We start from the raw sequence: 14247 nt of genomic DNA, 5'->3' as shown, positions 1-14247 counted from the left end.
TTAAAAATGTAAAGCACTAGGAAGTTGCCAGAGATCTTCACTATTAAGCCTGCCCACTCTTCTGAGTTCTAGCTCAAAAAGCATAATTTTTCTTATCCCCCCTCTCTTTGAATACTCGCTAAAGTCCTAAGTGTGCTTATCTTCTTACTCTGGACATTCTCACTGTCTCCGATAACCCCAGCCCTGCTGCTCCCTTCCAGCTGATTGCTGACAACCACAGCTGAACCTTCCTGCTTCCTGGGACCCTGACTCAAATGGCATTCTTCTGTCTTCCTCTTTCTCTCTCTTTCCTGTCCATTTCTCTCTTCTCAGCAGCAACCAAGATTTATAACTTTTCTGATTTGTCTTTCTCTCTAACTCATAAATTGGTCCTTAAAGCAGAAGGCATTGATCCCAGGGCTTGGTGAATGCTAGGCAAACAACCCATCGATAAACTACATTCCTAGGCCTCTTTTAAAGGCTTTCCCCCATTTATTTCTTTACCTGTGTGTGTACATGTGCACATATAACAGAAAAAACACAAACACACAGAGCTTGTGCAGGTCAGAGGACAACTTTCAGGAGTTGTTTGTCGCCTTCCAACATGTGGGTTTTAGGGATCAAACTCAGGTCATCAGGCTTGATGACAAGTGGCTTTACCACCGAGCCACCCCACCCAACCCCAGAGCCCTGTGGGTTTTTGTTTAGAGATAGGTCTCTGTATGCTAAGCCGACCTTGAACTAGCTAGCAGTCCACCTGCCTCAGCCTCCTGCAATAGCTGGAATGATTACAAGCCGGTTACCATCACACCACCACATTTGTATAGTTGTATTTGGGCTTTTTTTTTTTTTTTTCTGGACAGGTTCTCCCCTGCCTGTTGATGGCAATGCTTTTGCCTCTGCCCCCTATCTGCTGGGGTGTGGGTGTGTGCCACCACACTCAGTGTGTACTTTTGAGATAGCAGCTTATGGTGTAGCCCAGACTAGCCTAAAACTCTGTAGTCCTTTCTCAGCCTCTGAAGTGCTAGGGTGCCACCACATCCAGCTGGACTAGTTGATGGACCTCCGCCAACTGCCCCCCCCCCCCCGTTTTTTTTCTTTTTTTCTTTCCTTTCTTTTTGTTTTTTTTGTTTTTTTTTTGCTTTTGTTTTTTGAGACAAGGTTTCTCTGGGTAACAGCTCTGGCTGTGGCTGTCCTGGAACCCCGCTTTGTAAACCAGATTGTCCTCGAACTCACAGATATCCAACTGCTTTTGCCTCCAGAGTGCTGGGATAAAGGCATGGGCCACCACCGCCCGGGTAGAACTCTCGACTAGACCCTGATTAATTTTTTTTGTGTGTGTGAGTGTGGCTACTTTTCACCATCTGAGGCTGGGCATACCTATTGTATAACCCAGAGGTATGGTACAGAGTATATTCCACAAGAGAGCAGGTGTGGTAGGTACGGTTACTTGGGAAGTATACGGAAGGCCATGGCACAGAGGATATGCCCAACCTGAAACAGCCGTAAGGTGGGCAGAAGAACCGTGCAGGTGGGGAAGCATCATCTATCTATTGAGCACCTACTGAAGACCTGGTCCTCAGCGGGCCTGTTGGGCGATGCCAGCCTCACAACAACAGTGTGAGGTGTTTTTTGACCTACTCAGCGTTGTGTACACGCTGGTGCTGAATGAGCTTGGTGCTCTGGTGGAAGCGGCGGCCACAGTCCTGGCAGGCGAAGGGCTTTTCGTGCCGGTGAGTGCGCAGGTGCTGCGTGAGTGTGGTGGCCGCTGACGGAAGGTTTTGCCACACTCGGAGCACGCATAGGGCCGCTCGCCCGTGTGGATGCGTCGGTGCTGGGTGAGGTTGGCATGCTGCCGGAAACTCTGGCCACACTCGGGGCAAGTGAAAGGCCGCTCACCAGTGTGGATGCGCTGGTGCTCAGTGAGCCGGGACACCTGCGTGAAGCCGAGGCCGCACTCACCGCAGTGGTAGGGGCTTCTCGCCCGTGTGGGTCCTCTGGTGGCGAGTGAGCTTGAGTCGCTGGCTGAAGCGCTGGCCACACTCGGGGCAGGCGAAGGGCTTCTCGCCTGTGTGCACACGCAGGTGTTGCGTGAGTGTGGGCCTTTGGCGGAAGGCTTTGCCACATTCGGCGCAGGCGAAGGGCCGCTCGCCGGTGTGGATGCGCCGGTGCTGGGTGAGGTTGGAGCGCTGCCGGAAGCTCTGGCCGCACTCGGCACAGGCGAAGGGCCGTTCACCGCTGTGCACGCGCCGGTGCTGCAGCAGCACCGAGCGGCGGCCAAAGCGCTCGCCGCACTCCACGCATCCGAAGGATTTGTCCCCCAGTGTGTACCGCCTGGTGCTCCAGCAGCACTGCACGTCGTGGGGAAGCTCTCACAGCACTCGCTGCACGGGAAGGGGCCCGGGGGCTCGGGAACTCCCGGGAGGGGGCAGGGTAAGTGGTGCTGGGCCGGGCGGGTCACCGTGGATGCGCTGGTGCTGTAGTAAGTTGGAGCGCTGCCGAAAGCTCTGGCCGCACTCTGCGCAGCGGAATGGCTGCTCACCCGTGTGCACTCGCCGGTGTTTCTTCCAGGCGCGCGCTGCGCATGAAGCCCTGGCCACAGTCACAGCACACGAAAGGCCGTTCCTCGGTATGCGTGAGCTGGTGGCGCAGCAGGTGAGAGCTGCGACTGAAGCTGCGGCCGCACTCGCCACACACGAACGGTCGCTCGCCCGTGTGGATCTTCTGGTGCCGCAGCAGATTGCTTCGCTGACTGAACACCTTGCCACACACGTCACAGCGGCCGCCTCGCACCGCTCCAGTCCCGGGTACTAGGGGCGACCCCGGCTCCGGCTCTTTGGGGCAAGTCGGCGAGTCGCCACCAGTGCTGGGCCCACACTGGGGCAGGGATTCTCGCAGGCAGGGTCCTGTTCACCTCCGGGTTGCTGGGGAGCACGAGGTCATGGGCGAAGCCACCTTCTCGGGAGGGGGACTGCATCTGTCCAGAGAGGCTAGCCATGTCGAGATCCCAGGGAACATGGAGGGTGGGGGCTCACCGTATCTGGCTCTGCCGTGATGCTGTCCATCTGAAGCGCAAACCCTGCACAAGGGGGACCCATTCCTTCATGAAACTCTGGCTTTCTGCCCTAACCTACCGAATTCTGGGAGGCTGAACTACAGGCCTGGGAACTGGCAGGTGATGTAGACAGGAGATGAGAGAGAGTGGCAGTTGTATCTGAACAGGTTTCCCTGAGGTGTGTGTGAAGGCCTTCCTGATTTGACTTAAGTCGCTGGGAGAAGAACAACACCTCTTTGTGGAAGAATTCTGGAGCGATAGTGGGGGCCCAGTTTAGGTGGGCAGTGAGGGTCTGGGGAAGATGAAAAGAATGTAGATTCAATAAAGATCAGAAGAACATCAACAGGAAGCAGTAAGGGTGGGAATAGAGTTCTTTTAGTTTTGGGTTTGGACTTGCCACACTTGAGATGGCCCAAACATACTAGAGGAAGAGGATTGCATGTATGCTTGGAGGTTGGGGATGAGATGAACATAAGCCTACATGTGATCAACATGAGAGCTGCTTGTAGAAGCATGTTCCTGCTACAGAGTGAGCCGTTCAAGGTGCAAGCCTGAGGCACACTGGACTACAGAGTGAGCTTCCAAGATATGAGGCTAATCGAGGGATGAGGTGTCCACCCAGGCAACTGAGGGTGGAGACAAAATGGATGACAGAAAATCCATGAGGCACCAAAGGGAAGTAAGAGAAATTAGAATGCACAAAAGGAAACCAGAATCAAAAGCCACGCTAACAACTCTCCAGAGACTAAGGGATAATTAAATTACAACAGAAGCTTCAGTCAATTCATAGCGTGCTGACAGCCACATGGTGGAAGTATGTAAATAAGAAATAATGTAACTAATTATTTTAAGCTCCACTGAACATGCTAGTTCCTGCTTAGAAAAATCCACAGTAGGGCTGCATTGACACATTGTTTCCTAGTTCCAGCATTTTTTTTTCCCCCAGTGATGGGACTTGAACCCAGGAAGTCTCCTGCTAGGCCAGTGTTCTATCATGGAGCTACATCTCCTAACCTGATACCATAATCTTTTCCTTTTTTATGAGTGTGTGTGTGTGTGTGTGTGTAGGTGGTTTGACTGTGTGTCTGTATACCATGTGAGACCATGTGGCTACAGTTCCTGTGGAGGCCAAAGTCGGGGGTTGGATTTCCTGAGACCGGAGTTAGATAATTGTAAACTGACATGTGGGTACTAGGAACTGCAAGAGAAGTCAGTATGCTCTTAACTGCGGAGCCATCTCTCTAGCCTTGTTTCCATATTGTTTGTATGCATTGCTGGTACAACACAGGAAATTTTTATCAAGATAGTGTGTGGAGGTGAGTACTTCCATTCACAGAATTTGAGGGGTGGAGGTAGGAGTTCAAGATTGTCATCTACTGCAATCAAGTTCAAGGTCAGCTGGGTTACATGAGATACTTTCTTGAAAGCACAAATCAAAACAGCGGTGTTTCACACCATCCCAGGAATTATACTTTTAGGTATTCCTGTTTAGTAGTTGTATTCCTCCTGGTGTCAATGACCTATGCACAGGGTTTTCTAGTATTTTTTTTTTTTTAAGGTTTATTTATTTATTTTGTTTCCAGTGTTCTATCTGCATGTATGCCCCCATGCCAGAAGAGGGCACCAGATCTCATTACAGATGGTTGTGAGCCACCATGTGGTTGCTGGGAATTGAACTCAGGACCTCCGGAAGAACAGCCAGTGCTCTTAACCTCTGAGCCATCTCTCCAGTCCCATTTTCTAGTTTTTAATGAGAATCAATCCAAAGAACTGTGGACAAGGGAGTGAGTGTGGACCACAGTGAGTCTTCAGAGCTGTGTGAAGACCTGTGACCACCCCTGCTGTTTGCCAAGCACATGGCATGAAAAGAGGGGAATGAGGTCATGTGGGAATCCACCAATATTTTCTTTCTTCTTCTTTTCGTTTTGTTTTTCAAGACAGGGTTTCTCTGTGTAGCCCTGGCCATCCTGGAACTTACTCTGTAGACCAGGCTGGCCTCAAACTCACAGAGACCCACCTGCCTCTGCCTCTCGAATGCTGGGATTAAAAGTGCATGCTACTACTGCCTGGCCCATAAAGAGTTTTTGTAAATATGTGCATGTATGCATGACTGCATGAGTTTAATTGTACCATGTGTATGCAGGGCCCTAGGAGGTCAGAGGGTACCAGATCCCCTGGTACTGGAGTTCCAGGACATTGTGAACATCCTGATATGTGTTTGAAAAGCCATAAACACTCTTAACCACTGAGCTCACTCTCTAGCCTCAAGGGGTTTTTTTTGTTTTTTTTTTTAAAGATTTATTTTTTTATTTATTAAGTATACTATTGTCTGCATGTACATCTGCAGGCCAGAAGAGGGCACCAGATCTCATTACAGATGGGTGTGAGACACCATGTGGTTGCTGGGAATTGAACTCAGGACCTCCGGAAGAACAGCCAAAGCTCTTAACCTCTGAGCCATCTCTCCAACCCAAGCCTCAAGTTTTTTAAAATATATTTTTAGTCTACGTATTGATGTGTGCATGTACTTCGACTGGAGTGCACATGTGGCGGTCAGGGGGAAACCTGCAGGATTAGGTCTTTTCCTTTCACCATGGGGGTCCTGGTGAACCAAGCAAGGTTGGTTCATTTTCTATTTATTTGTTTAGCCTTTCGAGATAGAGTCTCACTTATATATCCCTGGCTGTCACTCTGAAGACCAGACTGGTCCTAAACTCACAAAGATCCACCTGCCTCTGCTTCCCAAATGCTGAGATTAAAGGAATGTGTCGCTTTACCTGGTTTGTTCATTAAAATTTTTTTTAACCCATTTTATGTGTATGAGTGTTTTGTCTGCATATATGTATGTCTGTGCACCATGTGTGTGCCTGGGGCCAGAGGAGGCCAGAGAGGGTGTCAGATTCCCTTAGCTGGAGTTACAGATGGTTGTGAGGCACTTATTCTTTCCAACCCCAGGGTTGTTCATTTGAAAATACTATTTTTATTTGAGACAGAGTCTGTATGGCCCTAGCTGTCCTGGAACTCACTTTGTAGACCAGGTTAGCCTTCAACTGACAGAGATCTACCTGCTTCTGCCTCTGCCTCCTGAGTGTTGGGATTAAAGGTGTGCCACCAACTGGCCCAGTATTTTTATTTTAAATTGTGTATATATGTGTATGTCTATGTGCATATGAACGCCGTGACCTCCAAGGTTACTGGAGCTGGAGTTACAGGAGGTTGTCAATTTGCCTGACCTGAATGCTAGGAACCCAACCTGGTCCTCTTATTTGCTTATCTTCAGTCTCTTAAACATTTTCTTCTTTTTGAACTTTTCTTACAGTGCATGGTAGTGCATGCCTATAATTCCAGCACTCTTGATGGCAAGAAGGCTGACATAAGTTTGAAATCAGCCTTTGATACATAGTGTGGTCAAGACTCCCTGGTTACACAGAGAAAACCAACCAAAAACAAGGAACAAAAACAAACAAACCAAAAAAAAAAAAAAGAGCCACAAACACAAAAATCCAAACTATCATCACCACAACAAAAGACCCTTTTGTCTTTAAATTTTTTATTTTAGATATAAATGGGTGTTTTGCCTGTATGTATGTCTGTGTACCACGTGTATGCAGTTCCTACAATATCCAGCCTTATCCTCTGGGGCAATTTCAAGTTACCATGAGGGTGCTGGGACTCAAACCCAAGTCCTCTGGAAGAGCAACCTCTCTTTTTAACCACTGAGCCATCTTTCCAGGTCCATAAAAAAGCCTTTTCATCTTTCTACTTTTTTGTTTTGTTTTTGGTTTAAAAACAAAACAAAGGGGCTGGAGAGATGACTCAGAGGTTCAGCCTTCTTAACTGACTGCTCTTCCAGAGGTTCTGAGTTCAATTCCCAGCCACCACATGGTGGCTCACGGCAATCTGTAATGAGATCTGGTGCCCTCTTCTGGCTAGCAAGCATATAGACAGAACACTGTATCCATAATAAATAAATAAATCTTTAAAAAAATAAAAAATAAAAACAAAACAAAATGGGTCTCACTATGTAGCTCTGGCGATCTGGAATGTGCTATGTAGTTTACATTGGCTTTAAATTCACAGAAATCTGTTTGCCTTTGCCTCTTTTAGGTGCCGGGAATGCTGCTTGACTGTACACGTGGAGACTTACTGCAGCCTCATATAATGGCTTTGTAGAGACAGGCTCTATTTATGGTCTTGTCTTCTGAGGTCCCACCATGTATCAAACTACTTCTGCCTTGTGTGTCTTTATTTTCTTTTTTAAGATTTATTTTATTTATTATGTATACAGTGTTCTGCCTGCATGTATCCCTGCAGACCAGAAAAGGGTACCAAATCTCATTATAGATGGTTGTGGGCCACCATCCCATGTGGTTGCTGGGAATTGAACTCAGGACTGCTGGAAGAGCGGCCAGTGCTCTCAACCTCTGAGCCATCTCTCCAGCCCCCTGCCCTGTGTCTTTAGTGAATTAATTTTATCTGCATGTTACCAGCCTGTTAATGCTGTCCCTGGCATGGTATTAACATTTAAAATGGTGTCATAATGAAGTACTAGAAAGATCTCTAGGAGTATAGCTCTCATAGTAGACTGCATGTTTAGCATATGTAAAAGGCCAGGGTTCAGTCCCTGGTGTACAAGTGTGTGCACAAACATAAACATGCATGCCTTTGTATGCACACACCCATGTGTGTGCTCACGCACACACCACCACCACCAAATCACCGACAGGGCTGTGATGTGTCTCAGCTGGTAGAGTTCTTGTAGCATGCATGAAACCCTTGGTTTTGGCCACAACACTGTCTAAACCAGGAGAGGTATCCTGCACCTATAATTCCAGCACTTGGGAAGTAGAGGCAGGAGGACCAGTTGTTCATGATCCATCTCAGCTACATATTGAGTTCCAGGCCTGCCTGGGATATAGCAGAACCGGTCTCAAAACAAAACAGGACCCTCTCCCAATAACCAAAACTCTGGCCTCCACAAAAGTCACAGCTGGAGGATGCGTCAAGCAGCGAAGGGGCATGACAGGAGTCATGGAGGTGAAGATGAATTGGTGTTTGAAACCAAGAAATATGGTTATCTACAGCAAGAGTGGCCCGAGGTGGAAGCAGCTAAGGGGCTGGAAGCAATGGTGCCAATGTGCCTGCAAGAGAGCTGAGAGACTGGAACTGTGGGTGAAGAGAGGAGCAGGTCCAAGCAAGACAAAGTGGTCTCTAGGCAACACAAGCAGGGCTGGTCATGCCAGGTGACTGCTGAGGCACCAGGCGCTTATGCTGGATGTTCTCTTCTGCCTCAGTGTGCTGCCAAGCCTGATAACCTGAATTTGAGTCCCAGGATCCTCATGACAGGGAGAGAAAACTGACTCCTGCAAGTTGTTGTCTGAACTCTCTCTACACGTGTGCTATGGCACACATACACGTGTTCAAATACACACAAAACGGGGTGGGAAGCTGGAGTGTAACATTAAAGGACCATGCCAGAGGACAAGAGCCTTGGCATGCTCCAAAGAAACATCTCATGGCAGTTCCCTACTAGGAGATAAGTGAATTTCAAATAGAGAAGACCCGTCAATAGCAGAAATTAAACAAACAAAAGAAGCCTGAGACTGAGTCTAACAGAACAGTTCTGGGACTGCGGGTACAGCTCTGTGGTAAAACTCCTACCTAGGATGGGCTAAAGCATGGCTCAGTGGTGGGACAAATACCTGGCTCCACCAGAGAGGTTAAAGTCGGGCTCAGTAGTAGAGTTCTTGTCCATAACCCATTAGTGGGAAGCTGGGAGTGTAGCTCTGTGACAGTGTATGTGCCTAGCATGCCCAATCCCTGAGATCCCTACCCAGTGTGGAAAAATAAACCACCTAACATGGACTAGACAACTGCGTTTCAGATCTGTAACCTCTCAAAATTTTACCTCCTGCACCAGAATTCAGAGGATGATGCCCTTACATAGGGAAGTCAATCAAGAAAGAGGAGGCGGGGTCCTGGTCCATTCTCAGCAGTTCTCAGAACTACTTTTGCCTTATCTACTAATAGGCTTTCCTCATCAGGTTCCAAACTTCCCTGCTCTGGTATCCAACTTGCAAGATGCAGACCAGAGTCTGGAGGCCATGCAGAATGCCACAACTGGGCACAGGATGTGGATATGAGGGACACAAGGTCTGTTTCCAGGAAGGTATTATGATGCAGGGCAGAGTCAGGAGGAGCCAAGGGGACAGCGGCAGAGAATGCTAAAGGAGCTACTGCAGAGATGAGGCTGTCTTGCATAGGGACACAAGGATTCCTGAGTGTAGGGGATCACGAGGAGGGCTCAGTCCCACTGTGTCTATCTCACTAACCTGGTGAGAAGATGCCACCTACTTCCTCTTGCCACAGGGCTACAGGGTCCTCACTCCATGGGGCCACATCAGGTTCAGTGTTGCTGTGAGGAGAGGTCTGGTCCAGTGCTGTCCCATGGCCCTGCAACCACAGTGGTCACTGTTGAACTGTGCCTGGCTGGGCCACCCACCCATTAGAGGCTCTTAGGGCAAAGGGTGGCTCACACTCTGTGTAGGGCTCACCTGGGCCTCCTTAGGTAGGAGAGCAGCTGCAGCCTCTTGGGCAGCAGGAAGAGGCCCAGAATCCAGGAGTTCTGTGGAGAAAGAGTGGGGTCAGGCAGCTCAAGAAAGTTCTTACCCTCCCTAGCAGTGCTAGGTGCTGGGTCAAAGGCGATAGGGCATGAACTCAAGGCTGGGAAGGATAAGGCAGGGTAGCTGATGGCCCAGTTGGGAATGGGGGCAAGTAGGGCTTTCTAGAAGGCAAACAGTTGAGACAAGCGCTGGTTTGTGCCTCTGCATCTCTGTGGGTCCCCGGGCGGCGTGTCCCATGTTGCTTGGGGAAAACTGTGGAAATGGGGCTGTGGCGGCTAGACTGGAGGGAAGACGAAGGCCAGAGGCAACACTAGAACTATTTCATCTAGCAGGGCCTGACTTAGTGCAGTGCAGGCAGCTTGGCCCAGGCAGGCTTTAAGCCCCACCCACTTTGTCTACTCTCACCTGGATTCTCCATCACCTCTGTCTCCTCCTCTTTCATTTGAAGGTTCACTGGCGGTGGCAATTCCTGCATGGCCTCAGGGGGAGTTTCAGCCCCAGGCTCTGGAGTCTGGAGCTTGATGTGAGGTATAGGCTGGAAGCTGGAGGATTCCATCTTTTCTGATAGGATCTCCTTTCCCTGTACCTGGACTGTGACCTAGAGAGATGCATCGAAGAAGGACAGAGTGGAGCTGGGTACAACCCATCGTCCATGGGCCCCCACTCCACTGCAGGACTTCCTGGTCAATACATAATGAGTAGGTCTTCCAAAGTCCTCCCCCTTCCCTTCCCTGCCCCCAAGCAGAAAGCAAAAGGACTCTCTGCTGGCACAGGGCTGCCTGGTACCCCTTGTGTCTCATCCAGCTTGGGGGATGACAGGAAATGTAGGTATGGGCTCCTGTCCTGAGCAACCACATGAAGGATCCCCATTGCTGGTGGACACTTCTGTATGACCAACGGGCATGCCTGAGCGGGCATAGAACTCCCAGAGAGAGGCAAAGCTTGAACAGTGCTCCAGTCCTGACCTTCCACTCAGCTATTGACTCACCCATTTCCGAGGTCCATCCAGCTCCCATCGAAGCCCGTCAACCAAGGCAGCAGCTTCTTCAGGGCTGCCTGGCCACTGCCCTTGCACGTGGGCCTGTATCTCAGGAGGCAGTGCACCTAGAAACTGTTCCAACACCAAGAGTTCCAACATCTGTTCCTTGGAGTGTACCTCTGGGCGTAGCCACTGGTGACACAACTCTCGGAGCTGGGCCAGGGCTTCCTGAGGGCCAATTGCCTCCTCGTAACGGAAGCACCGGAAGCGTAGACGTGCAGCCTCAGGGCCTGGGTCCCACAGACTGCCTTCTTCCTCCTCCTCAGTGTCCTCCAGCTTCACCACAACGGGTTCATTTTCTGAGGGTGCACGGCCTGGGGATCCCAGCATGGTGGGTCTCATCAGGAGTACCAGATCAGGTCTCAGGTCAGTGTCTGTCCCTAGGGAAGGAAGTGTGAGGCATCTGGAATAAGGACAGACAGTGACAGCGAATGCTTACTGAGTGCCTACTGTATGCTGTGTTGTTTGCCCCTGAGACCTTCTCCACAGAGTACCCGTGAGGGAACAGGCACTGACAGGCCAGCCACACCCCAGAGACCCGTGGGAACTCAGCAGAGCCACTTGCTTTGCTGATCTTTCCAGCTGGGTCTACGCAATGTCTGGTAGCGTCTCCTGCTCTAAGAACAGGTTGCTGCTTAGGTTCTTCCCTAAATCCTATTCTTTTCATTTCTCTCCCCTGAATCCTATCCTTTTCTATACCAGCAGCCTCATCCCAGAAGTCACCTCTTTATTTACATCCGGGCATCAGTACCACTGCTGCCTCCTCCCCGACTCCCACTATCAGTCTATTAATGTTTTCTTTCCAATTTCAGACATGCATCCCCTCCCAGTGTGGTCTCAAAGAGATAGCCACCTTATCCCGCATCCCAACTTCTCTCAGGCAACGCCTTTCCACTGCTCCTCTCCAACACCTGAAGCTATCTCATCACATTTAGCAACCATCCATTTCTTCAGTTCTCTAATTTAGTTGGCGTTCGGAGGTAACGGAGAGATGGGAGGGACTTCTGAGGACCCTCAGAGGCCCCCAAATCACTGGAGCAACAGTCTGCAAGGAAGGTCCGAGATGCTGATTCCTCTGTGCCTAGTGAACTCTGAAGTCTGCAGTTTCCTCACCTGCAAATAGGGCTGACTTCCCTTCCCTACATACTTTCTGCAACTGGAACTTTGTGAAAATCTGAATTTATTATTGGGGTGGCATCAACTTAGAGGCAGTTAGATTTCTGTGGGTCACACCTCTGCCGCCTTAGGGTGCCAAGTAAACTCGAAACCCTAGGAGAAACTTGGAACAGCCACTAAACAAGTAGAGGAGGGCACGGAAATACATTTCCCAGAAATCTACCACTACTTTAGCGTCACTACTTTAGGGAGCTTAAGAGATCTGTCGCCGTAGCAATGGTGGCAATTGGAAAGCTCGCGTGACAGCACAGGGAGTTCTCAGACCTCTGCTGAGGCTCAAGGTCTAGCTGGGCAGCCGGAACCCCAGAATCCATCCCCTTCTGTAGTCCCAACTCCATCTCAGTCCCCTCCTGAAGTTTCGCGGTGCAGGGACTCCCAGCCTCACTTCAGTGTTCCGAGGGTGGCTGAGCCCTCCTAAACATGCGCACTCCCGTTCGCTTCCTCCAGGTCAGACTACATTTCCCAGACTATTCCGCGCGCAGCTCCAGCCCTTCTGCCCTTCCCCCACCCCCACCTCCGTTTCTACCCTTCTTCCTGTCCCCAGGGGATTGCGCTGGTAACGATCAGGTCGCTCTCCTGGCCTTCTCTTCCCACACTCCCCGTCTCAAATCCAGGCGTTTGGGCCCCGTCGACGTGCGCAATCCTCTCTGGGGGCAACGGATGGCTGCACCGCCTTCCAGACAGCGCATACCCCCCACCACATTTTTGTCAATTCTCTGCGGGCCTTCCTAGGATTTGCAGGGTTCTGCACCAATCACCGCTCTCACTAGGACGCCGTCAGCCTCGTCTCCATGGCAACCCCGGTTCAGGAGGGGCGCTCCCCTCGGCTACCTCTTGAGCTGCGGAGAAAAACATTCAGCTAGAGGCTTTCTGGGAATCGTAGTCGGCAGAGTACTCCATGTGTGCAAGCACAGCATCACCGGACCTGGGTGGGACTGAGCGGAGCTCCATGGTAACCGGGGGACCAAATCTGGTGGTTTCCCGGGTAACGCCTAGACTACCTGGTTTAGGAAAGGCTGTCTGGTTCTGTGGTGAGGGAATAGGAAGGGGACAGGGACACCTAATACCCAACGAGATAGTTATGAAGGTAGGAATTAGCGTGGCAGATATACCCGCACATAGTCGGGAGCAAGAGGGGCAAAAGGGCCTGAAGATTGTGAGGGCGGAGATTGAATGCGAGGAGGGAGTAACTGAATATAAGTGAACACAAACAGGGATACAGGTCTGAATGAAAGGAAGAGTTTCATTCATTAGAGTCAGAGCATTTGGACCTGAGGCGTGTCAGAAAATTTAGCGAGAGGAAGAGAGAAACAGAAAGGGATTGGGATTAGGAAGGTGAGACATCGAGATTCTAGAGACCGACACGAATAGAAAGGTAAGCAAGGAGAAAAGACGGAGAGTAGAGATAAAGTAACATGGACTGAGAGGTTTCAAAGACTGAAAGAAAGACAGCAATAAGAGGAGACAGAGTTGGGTGTGTGAGCGAGGGAGGCGTTTTAAGAAAAAAATTCACAGAAAAATTGAAGGAAGACGACTAGGAGCTGTCCAGTTTCCTCACATCATTTACCAAATTCATTCTGGGACATCTGACGATTTAAATGTAGTAGATTATTATTATTATTATTATTATTATTATTATTATTATTATTATTATATCTTATGTGTATGAGTGTCAGGTCACCTGGAACTGGAGTCACAGACAACTGTGAGCTGCTATGTGGGTGCTGGGAACTGAACCCAGTTCTTAACCTCTGAGCCATCTCTCCAGCCTTAATCCCCTTTTCTTTCTTTCTTTCTTTCTTTCTTTCTTTCTTTCTTTCTTTCTTTCTTTCTTTCTTTCTTTCTTTTTTACTTTTCTGTGGTTGAAGTCCACACACTCACTATTCTAGTAAGACTGACTTGCAAGAAGCTGATGGGTTGCAAATGAGTTCTGCCAATGCATCCCCTTGAGGGTGGCCAAATAGCTCTGTATGCTTCCATCCAGCCTTTTGTTTTATTTCAGATTCATTGTTTCATCTTCCCGGAACCACCCTTGTTACCTTTCTGGTTTCCTTTGAGGTATATAAATTTGACATATATCCTTGAGAGTTGTGGTTTTAATTTATATGTTTTTATTTTAGACGGGGTCTCACTGTGCTGTCCTGGAACTCTCTATAGAAACAGAGTGGCCTCACACTTAAAAGTTCCCTTGAACTCACAGAGATCCATCTGTTTCGCCTCTTGAGTGCTGAGATTAAAGGTGTGCAGCACCACTGCCTAAGAATTATTTTTACTCTTTTATGTGGTTGAGTGTTTCACATGCATGTACATTTGTGCACCACATGCGTACTTGGTACCTGAGGAGGTAGTGTGCTTCCATGTGGGTGCTGGGAATT

At 49.4% G+C, this 14247-nt stretch overlaps 1 protein-coding gene across 1 annotated transcript; it reads right to left on the bottom strand.

The window, feature by feature from the left end:
- Positions 1–1090: 1090 nt before the first annotated feature.
- On the bottom strand, positions 1091–12716 carry Mzf1 (myeloid zinc finger 1). The gene is given in 15 exon segments (XM_048427725.3): positions 1091–1739; positions 1742–1954; positions 1956–2300; positions 2302–2343; positions 2345–2392; positions 2394–2540; positions 2542–2790; positions 2793–2899; positions 2902–3001; positions 3003–3058; positions 9367–9487; positions 9589–9659; positions 10063–10255; positions 10646–11076; positions 12399–12716. Coding segments are annotated over 14 exon segments (2208 nt in total). The 5' UTR covers positions 11039–11076; positions 12399–12716; the 3' UTR covers positions 1091–1616.
- Positions 12717–14247: the final 1531 nt, after the last annotated feature.

Source organism: Myodes glareolus, chromosome 1, assembly GCF_982192425.1.
Source record: "Myodes glareolus chromosome 1, mMyoGla1.1, whole genome shotgun sequence".
NCBI lineage: Eukaryota > Metazoa > Chordata > Mammalia > Rodentia > Cricetidae > Myodes > Myodes glareolus.
Note: the sequence above shows the minus strand (reverse complement) of the source record. Positions and strands in the feature narration are given on the sequence as shown.